Consider the following 19,946-nt stretch of genomic DNA (forward strand, 5'->3'; position numbering starts at 1 on the left):
GGCGGGGCGGGGCGCGGGGCGGGGCGCGGCGGGCCAATCGCAGGGTGGTGTCCCGCCACGGGCGGGGATATTCAAATAGTGGTCTCCCCGCGGGGGTAATTGGCCGCAAGGAGTGGGCGCGGCCGAGGAGAGGCACACAGGGTCCTCGCCAGACTCTGAGGCAGTTTGTCAAACTGCCTTCTCTGTGGCCCTTCAACCCGGCGAGAAATAAGGTTAGCGGGCCCCGCCAGCACTTTTCCCCTGCCAAGTAGGTTATTACTAAATAAATAAATAAATAAATAAAACCAGATGTAATTTTTACCGGAAAGAAGGTGAAAGAGAACGCAATGCTAACCCTTTTTTTGTTTCTGAGAAGAAAAGTTTGGCTAAAAGGATCACATGCTCCCCTCCCCTAGACCTGGGAGCAGCTCATGGAAGCTCACTTGTAGTGCTTAGAGTGAACGGGTTTGGACAAGGCTACAAACCTGAAGGGCTTCCCTGGTGGCTCAGAGGTTCAAGCGTCTGCCTCCAATGCGGGAGACCCGGGAAGATCCCCTGGAGAAGGAAATGGCAACCCACTCCAGTAGTCTTTCCTGGAGAATCCCATGGACAGAGGAGCCTGGTAAGCTACAATCCACGGGGTCGCAAAGAGTCTGACATGACTTCACTTTCACCTTCACTTTCATAAACCTGAAGAAGAACTGATGAGAAGAACTGACTCCTGGGAAAAGACCCTGATGCTGGGAAAGGAGAAGGGGACGACAGAGGATGAAATGGTTGGACGGCATTCGATGGACATGAGCTTGAGCAAACTCTGGGATTTGGTGCTGGGCAGGGAAGCCTGGTGTGCTGCAGTCCATGGGTTCACAAAAAGTTGGACATGACTGAGCAACTAAACTGAACTAGCTCCCAGAGGATCACAGGACAAAGAAAGGATTTGTACACCATTCTGGGTCCAAATTGAGACTTAAATTGAAGAAACTTGGTAAAACTACTAGACCATTCAGGTATGACCTAAATCAAATCCCTTAGGATTATACAGTGGAAGTGACAAACAGATTCAAGGGATTGGGTCTGATAGAATGCCTGAAGAACTGTGGTTGGAGGTTCTTGACATTGTACAGGAGGCAGGGATCAAGACCATCCCCAAGAAAAAGAAATGCAAAAAGGCAAAATGGTTGTCTAAAGAGGCCTTTCAAATAGCTGTGAAAGGAAGAGAAGCGAAAGGCAAACAAGAAAAGGAAAGATATACCCATGTGAATGCACAGTTTCAAAGAATAGCAAGGAGAGATAAGAAAGCCTTCCTCAGTGATCAATGCAAAGAAATAGAGAAAAACAATAGAATGGGAAAGACTAGAGCTCTACCAAGGGAATATTTCATGCAAAGATGGGCACAATAAAGGACGGAAGTGGTATGGACCTAACAGAAGTAGAAGATATTAAGAAAAGCTGGCAAGAATACACAGAAGAACTATACAAAAAAGATCTTCATGACCCAGATAATCATGATGGTGTGATTGAAGGAGGAAACAGACAGAACAGGCCCCATCTTGAAAGCAGGACTCCATCTTGAACTCGACAGTGGACTTTGAGCTATATGCCCAGTATCTATGGAAACAACATACCAACTGGAAAACCAGGGCCCCGGAAGGAAGAGCCCCAGGGCTCATACCTAGACTCTACCTAGACTCTCCCTTGCCTAAAAGAATACCCTAATTATCTGTGTAACCGAATAGAATCATACATTCTATTATGCTTATTGGGGTATGACCACAGGCCTATTGATAATTGTCCACTGTTAACTACCTAGGCCTATGGCATATGAATCTTGGGTTAACTTTGACTGTATCTTTCTTTTCCTTTGTTCAGACTAGTTTCAGGGAATTTGGGGAGGTGGGTTTGGGCACATACACTTAGGGTGTATAAGGTTTTCATAAAAACTAGTTGGGGTCCTTGGCTAAGAGGAGACTCTGCCTTGGGCATGCAGGTGTAGTAACCTGCACTCCACTATCTGCATTGCCCTTCTCAGGGAGTTTGTTTCCCAGAATGCATGGCTACAATATTTGGTGCATTGGCTGGGAAACTCCTCACTTTGAGGAGACAAGTCCCATTTGGGACTACTCCGAGGCCTTGTGGCTTGAATCTTCTAGAGGGGGGAGGCGCCTCGCCCTTCTGGAAGGATTCTGCTTCTCAACGCCTGGACCTTTCACTTTAGCAGGTAGTGGACAGCAGCAGGGGAACTGAGCACTCAGGTGAGGAGGAACTCACCCAGCAGGGTGGAAGAGGGAGCCTGGTCACCCCCCTGGGAGGGACTAGAAGTGGCACAGACTCACAGGAGCCTGGAACAGGCAGGTGGCAGCGATTGCTTGGTATGCAGGTTGATGAGCGTGTTAGGGCTTAGGAAGGAAATTTGTGAATGTCATTTAGGAGGGAGTGTCCATGCTGTCCTGGGGAAAATTATTATCAAGAAATCACCAGGAGATTGTTAGGAGAAGAAATTTGGTCTTTGTGTGTTCATATTCTTCCCTCCCCAAGGAGGTGTCCCATCTGCTGTGAAATTCTTGAACCCCTCGGAATTGTCAGGCTAGAAGGAGGGGGACACATAAGTGAGTATGAATTGGCTTTTCTGGAGACAGCCTGGGATGTGGGATATTTAACCCATCTGTGTTTTCATCTGCACCTGATCAAGCCCACCGAGGCAGTATGGACTTTAAAAATTAAGGGAGAGACAGTTTTGGACCACATGGTGTTCTGGTTCGGCAGTGCTGATCAGCAGGTGAAGACACGCTGATCCCCCTTCTCCCTCTAAGATCTGGCAGGTAAGGCTCCTCTCACCTCAATTAGGAAACCCCAGTGGCAATTTAAGTGTTTCATTGAGTGGAAATATCAGAAGTACATATGGTACCAAGAACTTTGTAGACAGAACAAAAAGGAAAAGTAGAAGATGGTCTGAGAAGGTAAGCAACATGGGAAGAAATGAATCTAAGGCAACTGTATTGGAGTGCAGGATTAAAAACTTAAAGAAGGGATTTGGAGGAGACTATGGGGTGAAGATGATGCCTCCACCTACTCTGTGAGGTCGAATGGCCCCCTATGGGAGTAGGATGGCCACCAGAGGACACCATGAACTTAAAAATAGTGGAAGCAGTCTATACAATAGGAGAGCCGGGACACCTGGATCAATATCTATATATTGACTCATGGCTAGGATTATCTCAAGACCCTCCTACTTGGGCAAGTTTCTGTATCCAGAAGGGAAAGGGGGAAATATTAATGGCACAAAAATTGACTGATGATAAAAAAAGAAGTTCTACAGGATTTGGACGGGGATGAGCTGCCCCCTCCCTCATACGGGACAATGACGCGCCCGAAGCCCAGTGCTCCACTAGGACCAGAGGCCGCCTTAATGCCCGATCCAGGGCCAGGTAAAGTTCCTGCAGCAGCTGCTGCTCCTTTGCCAGCTCTCCCAGAGATCGTAGAGCCGCCCTTTTGGCAGGCTCTGATCCCAGCGATGGAGGCCTCTGGTCAGTGCCCCCAGGATTCCACCTCAGCTGGACCTCCTAGATTGTATCCACCTCTCCCGGTGAGTACTGATGGGAAGGGGGAAGAAAACACAGCAATTAGACAGAGGCTGCGCTCTGCCAAAGAGCAGGGGGAAGGAACCCCACTACAGATGTCCCTCAGAGAGCTATAATAGCCTCCAGTTCAGGACGCATGTGGGCACTACCATCAGCCCCCTGTAGCCTATTATTACCAGCCATTTTCCTCTACGGATGTATTAAACTGGCAGAGACATGCTTCACCACACTCGGAGGGGCCACAAGTCATGATTAGGCTAATGGAGACTACTTTCTGAACCCACCACCCTACATGGGATGACATAATCCAACTACCAGTCTCCCTTTTCAGCGCTGAGGGAAGACACAGGATCGTAACTGAGGCCAGAAAATGGTTCAGAGAAATGGCTCCTGAGGGCACTGCAAACCCTCAGCGGTGGGAAGAACTAGCCGCCCCGATGAGAGGCCCGACTGGGGCTGTGACACAGAGGAAGGGAGGGGCCTCCTGGAGAGATAGCGGACGAGTATTTCACAAGGCCTCGTGAGGGGGGCCCGAAAACCTATGACTATGGCAGAACCCTCCAAAGTGATTCAAAGGGAAACCAAACCACCCTCTGAGTTCTATGAAAGACTGTGCGAGGTCTCTAGAGTTTATGTGATAATAGCTCCAGAGGCCACTGGGTCTCAGATGGTGATAAATGCAGCCTTTGTGTCTCAAGCCTATCCCGAAAATGTCAGATGAGGGGACACCAAGTGACTCATGAATTTTTATACATCCCTGAATGCCCAGTGCCTTTGTTGGGAAGAGACTTGCTGTCTAAATTCGGGGCACAAGTGACCTTTCCCCCCACGAAAGACCCACTCTTCGAGTGGGCTCAACCACCTATTTGCTCTCCCTCTCGGTAACCCCTCAAGATGAATGGAGGCTGCTCAACCTCCCAGAAGGGAAACTGGACGGGCTAAACAGTTGAGAGAGAGAGAGAGAGAGAGAGAGAGAGAGTTAACTCAACAATTCCCTGAGGTCTGGGCAGAAGACAACCGCTTTGCCCCGGGCTTGCAAAACAACAAGTCCCAGTGGTAATAGAACTCAAACCTGATACAATTACATCAGCACTCACTCACCTTGGGCCTGCCAGACCTTGCTAAGCCGTTTACTCTTCACGTGACTGAAAAGGACAAGGTGGCTATGGGAGTCTTGTCCCAGACTATGGGGACACGGGACAAACCCGTGGCTTATCTCTCGAAGCGGCTGGACAGTGTTGCCACGGGGTGGCTGGGATGCTTACAGACAGTTGCTGCGGTTGTCTTACTTGTCCAGGAGGCAACGAAGCTGACTTTAGGCCAAGATTTGATTGTAAAAGTCCCGCATGAGGTCAACACTCTCCTGTGAGGGGGCCCCCATAAATGGCTGTTGACATTCTGGATTACTCAGTACCAGGTACTGTTATGTGAGAACCCCCGTGTTACTACTGAGCCTTGTCAGGCCCTGAACCTGGCCACTCTCCCTCCTGTGGGAGAAGGTGAGCCCTCACATGATTACAAGGAAATACTAGAGGTTTATGCCAGCAGACCTGTCTTGAGAGACCGGCCAATCCCAGACCCAGATTTGATCCTGTACACCAATGGCACCAGCCTGATGAAACAAGGACAACGGCTGCTGGGATATGCAGTAGTCACGGAAGAAACCATCGCTGAGGCTAGCTCTCTGCCATCACACTGGTCTGCTCAATGGGCTGAACTATATTCTCTAACCCGGGCCCTCCAGCTGTCAGAAGGTGAGAAGACAAACATTTACACAGACTCCAGGTATGCTTTTGCCACACTATATATACACGGGGCTCTGTATAAGGAGAGAGGCCTTTTGACAGCTAAGATATTTGATTTGTCAAGATATTTGTCAAGATATTTGACAGCTAAGAAAAAGATATTAAAAATAAGGAAGAAATTCTGACCCTATTAGATGCTGCCTGGGAACCAGAAAGGGGGTTGCAGTCATACACTGCCAAGGATATAAAAAAGAGGATACCCCCCCAGGCACGGGGAAACAGACTGACAGATAAGACCACTAAACAAGCAGCCGAGGGCTTGGGGGTGACAAGTGAAGCCCCTATTAAAACTCTCGTATTGGCGGAGCTGCCTGACCTAACGCTGGACTCTCCAAAATACACTGAAGTCCAAAACCAACTAGCCAAAGCGGAAGGGGCCATCTAGACTGAAAAGGGATGGTGGGAATTGCCAAGTGGCAAATTATTGGTACTGGAGGAATTGGTACCCACTCTGGTAAGCCAAACACACCAAGCGACCCACCTAGGCCATGATAAACTGGAAGAACTAATTTGAAAATATTTCTTGGTTCCCCACCTCTCTTCCCTTTGCAGGACAGAATCTCAGAACTGCACTGCCTGCTCACATGTCAGTGCCTCACATCTGTGCCTCTTGGCACAGATGGAAACTTCCAGGGATTCAGCTAAAAGGCACACTGCCCTTTGAACACCTGGAAGTGGACTTCATTGAAATGAAACCTCACCGACACTACCTGCTGGTCATGGCATGTACATTCTCGGGATGGGTAGAAGCTTTTCCTACCCGGACTGAAAGAGCATCAGAAGTAGCCCAGTGCCTGCTTAGGGAGATAGTTCCCAGATTTGGATTTCCTACCAGCATTTGATTGGACAATGGCCTAGCTTTCGTAGCTGATTTAATACAACAAGTAAGCAAAATTTTAAACGTCAAATGGAAACTACACACTGCATATAGGCCCCAGAGTTCTGGGATGGTGGAATGAACCAACGGGACACTTAAAGAGACACTCTCCAAAATGGATCATAGAGACTGACTGCTCCTGGGTGGTCCCATGGCTATTCTCCATACAAAATTGTGTATGGGAGGCCCCCTCCTATAATAAAGCAGGTGTCAATAAATCTGCCTCAGGTTAAGGGAGATGAGATTTCACAGCAGATGGAACAACTGGGTAAGGTAATAAATCAGGTAACTAAGTTTGTACAAGAAAGGGTGCCATTGCCCCTTGGGGAACAGATTCACGTATTTGTGCCCTGTGATCAGGTGTGGGTCAAGGAATAGAAACACAACTCCTTGGCCCCACATTGGAAGGGTCCATATACTGTTGTTCTAACCACCCTTACGACAGTTAAAGTTGCAGGTGTCACTCCCTGGATCCACCACACGAGAGTGAAGAGAGCAGACCACACAGACCCAGAGGATGCCAAGTGGACCACACAAAAGGACCCCACCAATCCCTGTGAAACCAAGGTCATCTTAAAGAAGAAGAGATGAAGCTCTACAATCAACTGCTGCTACAAGGACTTGCTGGTACCATCTTGGGACTAACCATAATTTCAGCACAAAGAGGGACCTGTGCTATAATTAAAGTTGAATGTTGTGTATATATTCCTGATTTATCTGGCAATGTATCAGCTGCTTTAGATGACATGAAAAACCAGGTAAAAGCAATGTCAAATGAAAACATTCCTTTCTGGACTTTGGTCCTATCTTAGGTGAAGGGGGATTGGTGGAAAACTATATTTACCATTGTTATAGTTGCCTTGATAGTTCTGCTTTGTGGACCCTTCATTTTACAATATATTATGAACTTTGTAACCCAAAGATTGGTGTCGTTCTCCCAAACTGGCAGTTGGAGAGCTAGGGTCCAATATATCCCTATGAATGATGCTCATACGATGAATTAAGAGCATCAAGGGGGGGAATGAAGGAGGAAACAGACAGAACAGGCCCCATCTAGAAAGTAGAAATCCATCTTGCACCGGACTGTGGACTTTGAGCTATATGCCCAGTATCTATGGAAATGACATACCAACTGGAAAACCAGGGCCCTGGAAGGAAGAGCCCCAGGGCTCGTACCTAGACTCTCCCTCACCTAAAAGAATACCCTAATTATCTGTGTAACTGAATAAAATAATAAATTCTATTATGCTTATTTGGGTATGACCACAAACCTACTGATAATTGTCCGCTGTTAACTACCTTGGCCTAAGGCATATGAATCACAGGTTCTTTGACTGTATCTTTCTTTTCCTTTGTTCAGACTAGTTTCAGGGAATTTGGGGAGGTGGGTTTGGGCAAGTACACTTATGGTATGTAAGGTTTTCACAAAAACTGGTCAGGGTCCTTGGCTAAGAGGAGACTCTGCTTTGGGCCCACAGGTGTAATAACCTGCACCCCACTACCTGCATTGTCCTTCTGAGGGAGTTTGTTTCCAGGAATGCATGGCTACAACATGATCACTCACCTAGAGCCAGATATCCTCAAATGGGAAGTCAAGTGGGCCTTAGGAAGCATCACAACAAACAAAGCTAGTGGAGGTGATGGAATTCCAGTTGAGCTATTTCAAATCGTAAAAGACGATGCTGTGAAAGTGCTGCACTCAATATGCCAGGAAATTTGAAAAACAGCAATGGGCACAGGACTGGCAAAGGTCAGTTTTCATTCCAATCCCAAAGAAAGGCAATGCCAAAGAATACTCAAACTAGGCACAATTCCATTCATCTCACACGCTGGTAAAGTAATGATCAGAATTCTCCAAGCCAGGTTTAAATAGTTGAGAACTGTGAACTTCTGGATGTTCAAGCTGGATTTAGAAAATGCAGAGGAACCAGACATCAAATTGCCAATATACATTGGATCATCAAAAAAGCAAGAGAGTTCCAGAAAAACATCTACTTCTGCTTTATTGACTATGCCAAAGCCTTTGACTGTGTGGATCACCAGAAACTGTAGCAAATTCTTCAAGAGATGGGAATACCAGACCACCTGACCTGCCTCTTGAGAAATCTGTATGCAGGTCATGAAGCAACAGTTAGACCTGGACATGGAACAACAGACTGGTTCCAAATTGGGAAAGGAGTACGTCAAGGCTGTATATTGTCTCTCTGCTTATTTAACTTATATACAGAGTACATCATGAGAAACACTGGGCTGGAGGAAGCACAAGCTGGAATCAAGATGGCTGGGAGGAATATCAATAACATCAGATATGCAGATGACACCACCCTTATGGCAGAAAAGGAAGAAGAACTAAAGACCCTCTTGATGAAAGTGAAAGAGGAGAATGAAAAAGTTGGATAAAACTCAACATTCAGAAAACTAAGATCATGGCATCTGGTCCCAGCCTTCATGGCAAATAGATGGGGAAACAATGGAAACCTTGACAGACTTTATTGTTTTGGGCTCCAAAATCACTGCAGATGGTGACTGCAGCCATGAAATTAAAAGACGTTTGCACCTTGATAGAAAAGTTATGACCAAACTAGGAAGCATATTAAAAAGCAGAAACATTACTTTGCTGACAAAAGGTCCATTTAGTCAAAGTTATGGTCTTTCCAGTAGTCATATATAGATGTAAGAGTTGTAGTATAAAGAAAGCTGAATGCCGAAGAATTGATGCTTTTGAACTGTGGTGTTGGAGAAGACTCTTGAGAGTCCCTTGGACTGCAAGAAGATGCAACCGGTTGATCCTAAAGGAAATCAGTCTTGAATATTCATTGGAAGGATTGATGCTGAAGCTGAGACTGCAGTGCTTTGTCCACCTGATTGGAAAAACTGACTCATTTGAAAAGACCCTGATGCTGGGAAAGATTGAAGGCAGGAGGAGAAAGGGACAACAGAGGATGAGATGGCTGGATGGCATCACTGACTCAGTGGATAGGAGTTTGAGTAAACTCTGGGAGTTTACTGTACAGACAGGAACGGTTTTTCTGGCACTCACACATTGGGTGCGGATGTGGAGGAAGGTGGTCCAGTCAGGGGATGGGCTGGTGGAGCAGGTATGGGAGTGCAGGCCCGTCAAGCGAAGCCAAGGTGAGGCCCTGCCCTCTCCTCTTTCCTGGCCGCCCCCAGGCTCTGTCAAGTACCTGGAATGCTCAGGCCTAACCCAGTGAGGCCTAAAGACAGTGTTCGACGCAGCCATTCGGGCTGTGCTCTGCCCGCCCCCTGTGAAAAAGCCAGGGAAGAAGTGCACTGTCTTCTAGAGCCCCCACTTCCAGAAGAGCAGCCCCCTCCCTGCCTGTACCTGTTGTGTTGAGATGTGTCCTTGAGTCCTCCCCTGGCCCCCACGGGAGGCCGGAAGGGAGCAGGGTCTCCCTCGGGCTGTAGGGGCGGGTCCGGGGCAGCCCCAGGATGGGCTTCCCTGATGGGGGAGTTTGGGGGGGTGGGTTCTGTCCTTGTGCCCCAGGATGGGGCAGCCCCTTCTTATTTTATACAATAAACCTTCTTCATCATCTCTGTTCTTGTCTCACTCCATGCCCGGGTCTCTCCCTGCTGACTCCTCCACCATGGGGGTGCTAGGCCCCCAACCCCTGCCAGCCAAGAGTACAGAGCAGTGAGCTTGACACTCCCCGGCCCCCAGCACAAGGCCAGTTGAGTCCTCTGCCTCCAGAGGAGGGACCCTATGGAGTGGGAGTGATTGTGGGAGGGGGTGGGAGCCAGTGTGCTTGGCCCCTTCTGCATAAAGCAAGCCCGTCCTGTGCTGACCTCAGGCCTCTGGGAGGGCACAGCACCCCTCAGCAGCTTCCAGGGGTGGCGCAGGACAGTCTGCAGTCAGGCCATAGGGGGCCCTGTGGAGCCCAGGCCAAGGCCAGGGGCCACTCAACTGTGTTCACGAAGACACGCTCTAAAGAACAAGGGTGTCCCACAACCCTGGAGGTGTGGACAGGACAGGAAGGGTGGCAGACGGGTCAACAGTTTGGCTTTGCTGGGCAGACACGGCAGGAGGTGAGGGGTGGGCCCGGCCTGTCACCAGGACATCACCCCTGGGGCCTGCAAGGCACCACTCTGGGCAGATACATGACATGAAGCTAAGTGACACTCAGCTCCCCCGCAGTGGTGTGCAGAGGGTGGACTGCTGGATTTCAGGAATTCTGCTAGCCAGTTTTTAAGTAACCACTGTTAAGAATTACATAAGCTTGAAATCAGTTGTATTTAAAAATGAAATTAACAAATACTCAAAACCCATCACTTCCTAAATATTTCCATACACGTACTATTATCTGTGCTTTGGGGTGTAAGCCTTTTGTATCTGTGTGGTGAGGACAGCATGGAAAAGTGGAGGACAGACATCTCTGTGCCAGCTCCACCTCAAACAGAAGGGAATATGTCACCATGGAAGTTGGCAAATTCTACAGCTGGATCTTGTCCTGGACTGTGCCTAGTACATGGTGAAGGACTCAGAACGCTGCGGGAATATTCTCAGTAATCGAAAACCACCACCTGATTCGGCAAAGAAGTCGTTCAATCGTGAACAAAGTAGTGAAGTTCCAGCACACAGCCTGCTCAGTTCACTTTTGTCTTCCGCACTGACTTTAAGGAATACCAATGAGCATTCACGTGAAAACACCACCACTTCCACCCGAGAGGCTTCTGGACAGGGCCGAAGATCATCCTTGGTCAAATTCACTACCCTCCTTAGGAGCTGGCCTTCTGGAAAGTCCTATATACCTGCCAGGGACTTAGCCAGGCCCAACAATCTGGCAGGAGAGCCAGGCTGCTGCTGGCCCAGGGTGAGCTGAACGGGTGTCTCTACCTGGGACTTGTCCCCATGCTCAGCTCTGAGCTTTGCATCTTCCGGCCACATGACTGCAGCCTAGGTGTGAGTGTGCAGGCTGGACAGAAGAATCATGTTTACTGAAGAGATGGGGAAGGGGAATGGGGGTAAAGGTGGGTTCAACTTGGAACAGGGCTGTGTGGGGATGGAGGGGGGGCTTAGGTAGCCAGGAAGCCCCCATCCACCAGCACAGTGGAGCCTGTGATCATGCTGCTGCGGTCACTGAGCAGGAAGAGGATGGTGTCCACCACGTTCTCCACCTCTGTGGGCGAGGTTGGTTTCAGAATGTTCATGAAAGGAGCTGCCCTTCGTCCTTCCCTCCCACCCCTCACCTGAGCAGGTCACTGGCATGACTCCCAGCCAGGCTCCTGCCCAACTCACCAGCAAACCTGCCAAGGGGGATGCGGTCCAGCATGGCCTTGGCCTTCTGAGGGTCACTCCAGGCGGCCTGGCCCATGGGTGTCATCACCACCGTGGGGTTGACTGCATTCACACGGATCTGCACTGGCACAGGTAGGGGGTCAACTGGATGGGCTGAGGCTCTCTGAGCACATGGACTGGGGCATGGGAGGCATCCCACTGGGGCTCACCTTGTGTGGCCCGAGCTCCACCGCCATCACTTTGGTCAGTATGTCCAAGGCACCCTTGGTGGAGCCTGTGAGGATGGACAGCATGTGTGGAGCCTGAGCTGCCTGCTCAGATGGGGGGTTTTGGGGGGGGTGGTGGGAGTCGGGGCAGGGCACAGCCGGGCCTCACTCACAGTAGACACTGGCCAGTCAGTCCCCGTTGCGAGGCCTGGCTAGAAACATTCACGATGACCCCTGGGGCTCCCCGAGCTATCAGGCCTCGGGCCACAATCTGAAATCGCAGAAGAAGGATGAGGCAGGGCTGGCATCACCCAGCAGTTCCCAGTCCTGCCCTGAAGCCAGCGCACCTGGGACACCTGGATGACCGCCCGAAGGTTCACATTGAAAGACCTGGAAGGCAGATGGACAGACCCTGGTCAGGGACTGAGGCTGCTGAAGCAGGAGACAGCCCTTCCCCAACGGTGTTTCTCCACCCAACCCTGCCTTACATGTCATATGCCTCCTTGGTGACCTCCAGGAAGGGCTGCAAAAACGCCACAGCTGCATTGTTCACCAGCAGGTCCACAGGGCCAACACCTCCCAGTGCCTGCTCCGTGGCCTCCCAGTCAGCCAGGTCCACGCACACGGTCTCCACCCCGGGACACTGTGTATATTATGTGGTAAGGGAGCACATCTACTAGAGGCTCCATGCCCTGGAAAGGGTACAGCTGGGCCTCTCATTCAGGTGAGAGGGACTGTGTTTTCGTGACCTTTCAGTCTCACAGGGATAGCGGGTTAGGAGTCTCAGGGGAGCCAGTCACCTTCTTGGGGCTCCCAGGGTGCTGTCGGGGGAGGGTTAACTTGTGCTTTGGGCAACTCAACTAGGGGCTTCAGGATCAGGGATCTAGCCCCGCCTCCAGCCAGTCTACTTCCTCCCAGCGCCCGAGCGCCTCTGGCCCAGCAAAGCAGCCATTTCTGCCTCCTAAACCCCGGGGGAGTCGTCGTTCTTCCGCGCGTCCGGCGAGGTGCGGGGGTGCTAAGAGTCCTTGGTAAGCGCCAGCGTCCAGCTCCTGTGTGTCCCTCCTTGGCCGCCCTCAGCTCCCCGCTGCTGCCTCCCGGGCTGGGACAGGGCGGCTCGTATTTCGCGGACCAGGCTGTCCAGGTCGGCCTGGGTTCGGCTCACGGCCACCACTCGCGCGCCCGTCGAGTGTAGCGCCTTGACAGGGCCGTGCCCGATGCCTGCGAGGAGCGCGGCTCAGTGAGGGTGCCCTTCCCTCGCCACCTTTGCCCGCCCCCGGCCACCTCCCCAGGCCCACCTTTACCCGGCCCCGTGACGAGAGCCCAGCGCCCCAGGAGCCTCAGATCCACGACGTCCGGACCGCTCTGGCATACTGCTGCGGCCACACTGCGGGCATTTGAGCTGCGCTCCAGGCTTGAGGACGGCGTGGGGCAGGGCGCGGCCGGCCAATCGCAGGGTGGTGTCCCGCCGCGGGCGGGGATATTCAAATAGTGGTCTCCCCGCGGGGGGCAATTGGCCGAAAGGAGTGGGCGCGGCTGAGGGGAGGCACACAGGGTCCTCGCCAGACCCTGGGGTAGAGTTTATCAAACTGCCTTCTCATAAGGTTAGCGGGCCTCGCCAACATTTTTCCCTTCCAAGTAGGTTATTACAAAAAAATAAACAAGTAAAACCAGATACGGTAATTTTTACCGGAAAGAAGGTGAAAGAGAATGCAGTGCTAACCCCTTTTATTTGTTTCTGAGTAGAAAAGTTTGGCTAAAAGGATCACATGCTCCCCTCCCCCAAACCTGGGAGCAGCTTACTTGTAGTGCTTAGAGTGAAAGGGTTTGGACAAGCCTATAACCCCAAAGAAGAACTGATGTGAAGAACTGACTCCTGGGAAAAGACCCTGATGCTGGGAAAGATTGAAGGCAGGAGGAGAAGGGGACGACAGAGGATGAAATGGTTGGATGGCATCACCTATGATGGACATGAGCTTGAGCAAGCTCTGGGATTTGGTTCTGGACAGGGTGCTGTAGTCCATGGGGTCACAAAATGTCGGAAAAGACTGTGTGACTGAACTAAACTGATAAGCCTGAAATAGAGGCCAAGGACCACAAAAGTGCACTTTAGCTGCAAGGGTGTTGAAACACTAACTCGTCCAACCCACCCACAGAAGGTCACTAGTAGTTCAAAAACTAGGATAGGTTGGGATGGGCTAGGCTTGGGGTCATCAGGGTAGCAGTGGCCCCCAAGGGCAAGCATTGCTTCCTGGAGTTTTGGGTCAGTTAGAGATGTTCGTGTGCACATGTGTCCATGCATGTGTGCACTGGTTCCATCTCTTAAATCCACTTTGTTCTATGGATCATGGTGGGAAAGTCTCAAAACTGCCCTGAGGGCCTTCTTTGGCCAGGATTATGTAAGGAATTGGTGACTGCAGGGCCTCTGCAGGGCTTTGGGCCCAGAGGGGTGGATTGTCTGGCGGAGAAGGTGGCCTGGGGGCAGCAGGAGGCACAGATTTGAGAAGCCCCTGGAGGATCGCCAAGTGAGTTCTCCCTACCAGACCTGGTCATGTGTTACTGCCCATCCCCTCTGGGTTCCCACCTAACCCTGCCTTCTGCTCCTAACCTTGGACCCTGCCATCTGCCTACCAGAAGCCAAGGGGCAAGGAGTGGGGGTGGGGGGGACAGTCCCCAGCCTGTCCTTCCTGAGAGGCACATCAGCTTAGATCCCTTCACTGGCTTTTCCTGCCCCCCCCCCCCCAGAATGGTGTCCAAATCCTTTCTTTGTCCCGTGATCCTCTGTGGGCCAGTTCAATTCAGTTGCTCAGTTGCGTCCAACTCTTTGCGATCCCATGGACTGCAGCACGCCAGGCTTTCCTGTCCATCAGCAACTCCCAGAATGGGCCAGTTGCACTGATTCAGATCAGTTTTGGCACAGACTTTGCTCTGGAAGCCCTGAAGCTGAGCAGAATTGCCCTTTACTCTCTCAACCCAGTGCAACCATTGCCTGGATGGCCCCACCCCAGCCCCTTGTCTCTTGCCCCCTTTCGCAGGGTTGTACACTGCACCAGGCCAGCTGACTGACCACCTCAGGCCCTCATCACACCCTCAGATGGCATGGGTAGGAAGCTGACCAGGGCAAGCACAACTGAATCCCAGCAGGGCCCGGGAGACCCTCTAGCTGCCCCAGCTGCAGAGCTCTTGTGTCTGGGGTCAGGCCAGGAACAGTAGGCACAGCAGCAGCTCTGGACACTTCACTAGCTGGGGCTGCCCTCTTCATGGGTGGTCTTGTGGGGGAAGGTGTGCCCCAAGGTCAAACTGGGTTCCTCAGGCTTAGGTAAACTATAATGGTCCAGCACCACCCTCCTACCTCCTTCACTCCAGGACTGAGAGCTCAGGCCCATCTTCCCTAGGGATGGCCCAGAGCATCTCCCCACAGCTCCTCAGACCCTCTTCCTTCTCCATCCGAAGGTAGTCAGAGCAGGGGGTGCTGGGCTAAAGATCAGATCCAGAACCACAGGGAAGGAAAGCTGGGTGCAGGCTGCCCTCTGCACAGAGAAGGTTGGGTGTATCAGGGGCATGGACAACAAAGACAAGGAAAAACACAGCCCTTCAGATCAAAGTCAGTGGTCAGCTGTGGAATTCCTTTGGCTTTGGATCTGCCCCTTCTCTACCTCTTCAAAGATTAACCTGTGCGGCTCAGTCCCTGATCCTCCCCTCCCTGCCCTTGGGGCAAGCTCATCCAGAGCCCTGGCAAGGCTACTAGTTTCAGGAGAATGGCTTCTATTTATTTAGGCAAATCCACCCTGGCACAGTGGACCACACAGTGGGTGGGAGCGTGAGGGACTGGGTCTCCTGGCACCCACACATTGGGTGTGGAGGAATGTGGTCTGGTTCAGGGGAGGGCGGGGTGGGGCAGGTATGAGGTTGCAGGCTGGTGGGGTGCTGCCAAGTTGTGTCGTGGAGGTGGGACCAAACCGTAGGCCGGGGCATGCAGGTCCTTATCTGGGCGTGGGCGTGGATGGCGTCGGGGGCGTGGTCTAGGGCGTGGAGAAGTGTTGCCTGGTGGTCCTGAAGGCCTGAGGGCGGGGTGGCGGGGCGTGGAGGTGTGGCGCTCTAGGAGGCCAGGTACCCGGCGTCCACCAGGATACTCGACCCGCTGGTGGAGGCACTGCGGTCGCTGAGCAGGAAGAGGATGCTGTTCACCACGTCTTCCACCTCTGCAGCGGGTAGGGGGCGGGGTCAGCGCGGCTCGGCCGGGCTGACTCTGCCCAGCAGCTCCAGCCGGCCCGCCACTCCGCGAAGCCCCCCTGACCTGCAAACTTCCTCAGCGGGTGGCGCTCCTTCAGCTTCTGGGAGAACTCAGGGTCAGACGAGACTTTTTGGCCCATGGCTGTCAGCACCACCGTTGGATTCACGGAGTTCACCCGGATCTGGGGCCGGAGGGGTCAGAGGGGCGGCCGCAGACGGCGTACTAACCCCGCCCTCGCGGCCCCCACTGAGCTTTCTCACTCACCCCTTGAAGCCCCCTACACCCGTTCTGATCCCCAGGCCCCAACCTTGCCCACCACCACCCACCTGACCCCTACCCTGCGTGCCTTCTCAGGCCTGGGTCCCTGGCACCCCCAGGGCCCCCATGCCTACCTTGTATGGTCCCAGCTCCATGGCCATGAATTTGGTCAGTGTGGTCATTGCACCCTTGGTGGAGCCTGTGAGAAGGCAGCACTGAGGATCCTTAAGGTTTCAGCAGGCTTTGCATGAAGCCCAGCCTGGGAGCCCAACTGCTCCTGCCCGGAATAGGGGCTCAAGACTGGGCAGAGGGACTCACTGTAGACAGCTAGGTTGGGGAAGGTGACGTGGGCCACCATGCTGGAGACATTGACAATGGAGCCAGGGACTCCACGGCTGATCATGCCCCGGGCCACGATCTGGAAGCCAAGACAGGGGACGGCTGAGCCCAGCGCACCCCCGCCTGGGTCATGTCAGTGCTGAGCCACAGCCCCCCTCGCCTCACCTGGGACACCTGGAACACAGCGCGCAGGTTCACGTGGAAGGACCTGGGGAGACAGCACAGTCAGAGCGTGGTCACGCCTGAACCCTGCCCTGGGCAGCCCGCTCCCGTCAACTTCCTTTCCTCCTCCTCACCTGTCAAAGGCCTCCTTGGTGGTCTCCAAGAAAGGCTTCATCAGTGCCACAGCGGCATTGTTCACCAGCAAGTCCACAGGGCCCACACCGCCCAGAGCCTTCTCTGTGGCCTCCCAGTCACCCAGGTCCACGCACACAGGCTCTATCCCAGGGCACTGTGGAGAGGCATTGGCCGGTGACCCAAGGGGTGGTCCTGGCAGGCTTATGAGGCATCCCCAAGGGTCACAGCCCTGGGTCACCCTAGGCCTGCACACCTTACCTCCTTGGAGAGGCTGACCAGGTCAGCATTGGTGCGGCTCACAGCCACCACTCTGGCTCCTGAGGCATGAAGGGCCTTTACCGTGTCCCGTCCGATCCCTAAAGGGGTTCACCAGGCAGGAAGATAGCCCAACAAGTCTGGACCAAGACTGCGAGGGGGGGCTGCAGATATGCTGCTCAGGAAAGAGTGATGAGAGGGTGCTGGCCAGAGGGGTGTTGGGCCAGGAGGTGGCGGGAGGCAGGTATCTGGACAACTAGAATCCAGCCAAGGGAGGCCCAGAGGGCAGTCCCTTCCTGCTGGGCCCAAGGAAGAGGCCTTGGCTAGATGCCAGGAGCCAACGCACGAGACCCTACCCCTAAAAAGGCCATAACGGAGAAAACCTGACGGGCAAGGCGAATCAGGTTTTCAGGGGTTTCAAAAAAGTCAGCTCAAGAGACCCTACTCCTAACAAGGCCATAAGGGAGAAAACCTGACGGGCAAGGCGGATCAGGTTTTCAGGGGTTTTGAAAAGGCCAGCTCACGAGATCCCACCCATGACAAGGTCACGAGGAGAAAGCCTGACAGGCAAGGCAGATCAGGTTTTCAGGGATTTCGAAAAGCTGCCCTTGGCGCTCACCTTCAAGATGATATCTGTCTTTCTGATGCCTGCCTCAATGGACTACTCCCTAATTTCTCTGAAACAGGCAGGAAGGCCTTCCCCGATCTCTTCCCAAATAAGAATCAATTTAGAACTTTAATCAGTAAGTTTCCCAGGTGGTGGTATTTTATGAGACTATCCAGGGTGAAAGGAGTGTTTTAATTTTAAACTCCTTTGCTGGTAGTTTGTTAGCCAAATGCATTTATGCCCTTGGTACTAATATGCATGATTTCTTATAATATCCTAATCATAAAATAGCATAAAGAACCTGATTATATAAAAGCCCTAATAGACATAGAGCCTTTTTAAGGGGTAAAGGAGTCCTATTAGAAAACATAAGAAAAATTATTCTATAGGTGGTTCTTGGGTTGAGATTTGCTTGCTGTGTTTTGCTTGCTGTGTTCTGCTTTTAATGTGGTAAGGTAGTGTTATAGAAACCATTGTTAATATAGTTTAAGATCTAGAGAAATAAGGACTTAGCCCTAGTGTGGTAACAATGAGATGGTTGTTAATTGTCAGCCAGGAGTGCTAAGCAGAGGCTGCCTCACTGAAGCCGCAGAGTCTGTATGGGGTAAACTTCTTAGATAAACGCAACTGACAACTTTTGCAGAAGGATTAATTTTTGTATTAACAAGGATATAATTCTACTCTGTACTATTCCTCTATGAGACTGTTACCTTTCAGTTAAGGTCACCATAAAAACGGAAAATAGGTTTACATTCACCTGACTTGCATAAAATGTTAATAGGCCCCAAGGCCAGAAGATAATGTACAAGACCCTCATAAACAAAGAAGTATTCAGAAAACACCCTGGTTTTGTGAAGGACAAGCTGACGTAATGTTAAACTATCTTCCCCATAGAAATGTACTAACTTAGGGTATAAAAGCTATGGTAAAAAATAAAGCATTGCCAGACTCTGCCAGACCCTGCAAACACCCCTGTCTGGTCATTCTCTTTCTCTCTCTCTCTCTCTCTCTCTCTCTCTCTCTTTCTCTCTCTCTCCCTCGCAGACTCTCTCCCTCGCAGACTTGGCCCTATCAAGGCTGGCCTCACATGTCTCTCTCTCTCTCTCTCTCTCTCTCTCTCTCTCGCCGATGCCGTTCATCCTGAGGGTATCCCCTGGATCTTGCCGAGGCTGGACCCCGGCAGCTAGATGCGTCCCCATCTGCCCAGACTGAGTCTGAGGGCCGCCGTCTCAGGCTCTTGCATTGACCAGGGAGAGGCTAGTGTCCTGTCCCAGTGGGGCCTGCTGGATGGTAGGGAGCAGTGCAGGCCCACTTTGGCTGGTTCGGTGGCTGGAGTGGGGGGCACTTGCTGGCAGGGCAGGCTGTGACAAGCACAAAGGGAACGTGCAGGCCCCAACAAGAGGCTCTGGGTCTGCGCACTTTGCTCTCTAACCTCAGTTCCTCTCACACCCCCACCTACCCGGCTCACACCTACCTTTTCCTGCTCCTGTCACCAGGGCCCGAAGGCCACTGAAATTCAGCTGCATGGTGCCGTTCCAAGCCACTGGTCAACTGGAAATGAGGGTGTGGGGATTTTATAGGCCGGGGCTGGGGCAGGCTGGGAGGTTTGGGGTGGAGAAGGGGATGCTGGGACACCGGGTGGGGCCAGGCATCAGCACAGCTTCTGTTTCCTGTTTACAGAAACCTGCCTTCCTGGAAGGGGTCACCCTCCTTACCCACAATCCAAAGGGGCCAGCCAGAAGCTCCAACCTGGGTTTGGAAAACAAATTAGAAATACACCTTAGGGTGCAGAACATGTCCCTTCCTGGCTGGCTGGAAGCAGATGGCCTAGAACCAGTCCCTGCGAGCACTGAGTCTGGTGTGCTAGGGTGACGGCTAAGAAACACTATACTTCAGGCCGGCCCCCGGCACCTGCTGACCTGGATCACACCATGCCCCAGTCTGGTGGCCACTTTGGCCTTGGGAATCTTCTTCACCTGCCCCTTGCCAGTCTCGGACTCTCACATCTCGGATATGCCTGTGAGCCCCGGCCACCTACACCTCACTCTCATTCAGGGCTCCTTCCGAAAACCCATCCCACCTCTCTGAGATCTCCCTGACTCCTGGAGGCCCAGATGGGCTTGCTCTTTTGATCCTGTGAATTTATCAGTGACTAAAAGGAAGGCGGTCCCTGCCCTGCCAGGGACTCGGGTAACACATCCAACCTGGCTTTCTTCCCTCACACTTGTCAGAAACTCATTCTTTTTTTTTTTTGCCTTGC

General features: G+C 52.1%; 2 protein-coding genes and 1 long non-coding RNA gene across 4 annotated transcripts; 1 reads left to right on the forward strand and 2 right to left on the reverse strand.

Moving 5' to 3' along the window:
* Window positions 1-74: 74 nt before the first annotated feature.
* LOC139039163 (uncharacterized) lies at window positions 75-7,513 on the forward strand. Its single transcript, XR_011492403.1, has 2 exons — window positions 75-3,562; window positions 5,915-7,513. It is a non-coding gene; the product is annotated as an uncharacterized lncRNA (long non-coding RNA).
* Window positions 7,514-10,782: 3,269 nt separating this feature from the next.
* Window positions 10,783-12,351, reverse strand: LOC110145948 (L-xylulose reductase-like; the record flags this gene model as incomplete). The annotated part of the gene is made up of 6 exons (XM_070479738.1): window positions 10,783-11,374; window positions 11,494-11,611; window positions 11,703-11,767; window positions 11,880-11,970; window positions 12,047-12,089; window positions 12,188-12,351. Coding segments are annotated over 6 exons (585 nt in total), but the record flags the coding sequence as incomplete, so codon positions are not given.
* A 3,093-nt stretch (window positions 12,352-15,444) lies between these two features.
* On the reverse strand, window positions 15,445-19,353 carry LOC110145642 (carbonyl reductase [NADPH] 2). Of its 2 annotated transcripts, none has more exons than XM_020906056.2 (8): window positions 19,161-19,353; window positions 17,083-17,180; window positions 16,824-16,978; window positions 16,693-16,735; window positions 16,507-16,606; window positions 16,323-16,387; window positions 15,994-16,027; window positions 15,445-15,898 (listed from the first exon to the last, which is right to left on the reverse strand). In XM_020906056.2, the coding sequence occupies exons 1-8, from the start codon at window positions 19,210-19,212 to the stop codon at window positions 15,795-15,797; spliced, it is 651 nt and encodes a 216-aa protein (XP_020761715.2). In that variant the 5' UTR covers window positions 19,213-19,353; the 3' UTR covers window positions 15,445-15,794. The 2 variants fall into 2 exon arrangements, with proteins under 2 accessions (XP_020761715.2, XP_020761711.2); XM_020906052.2 differs by having other exon boundaries at window positions 15,994-16,111; window positions 19,161-19,344.
* Between the last annotated feature and the right edge of the window lie 593 nt (window positions 19,354-19,946).

This window comes from Odocoileus virginianus, chromosome 17, assembly GCF_023699985.2.
Source record: "Odocoileus virginianus isolate 20LAN1187 ecotype Illinois chromosome 17, Ovbor_1.2, whole genome shotgun sequence".
Classification (NCBI taxonomy): domain Eukaryota; kingdom Metazoa; phylum Chordata; class Mammalia; order Artiodactyla; family Cervidae; genus Odocoileus; species Odocoileus virginianus.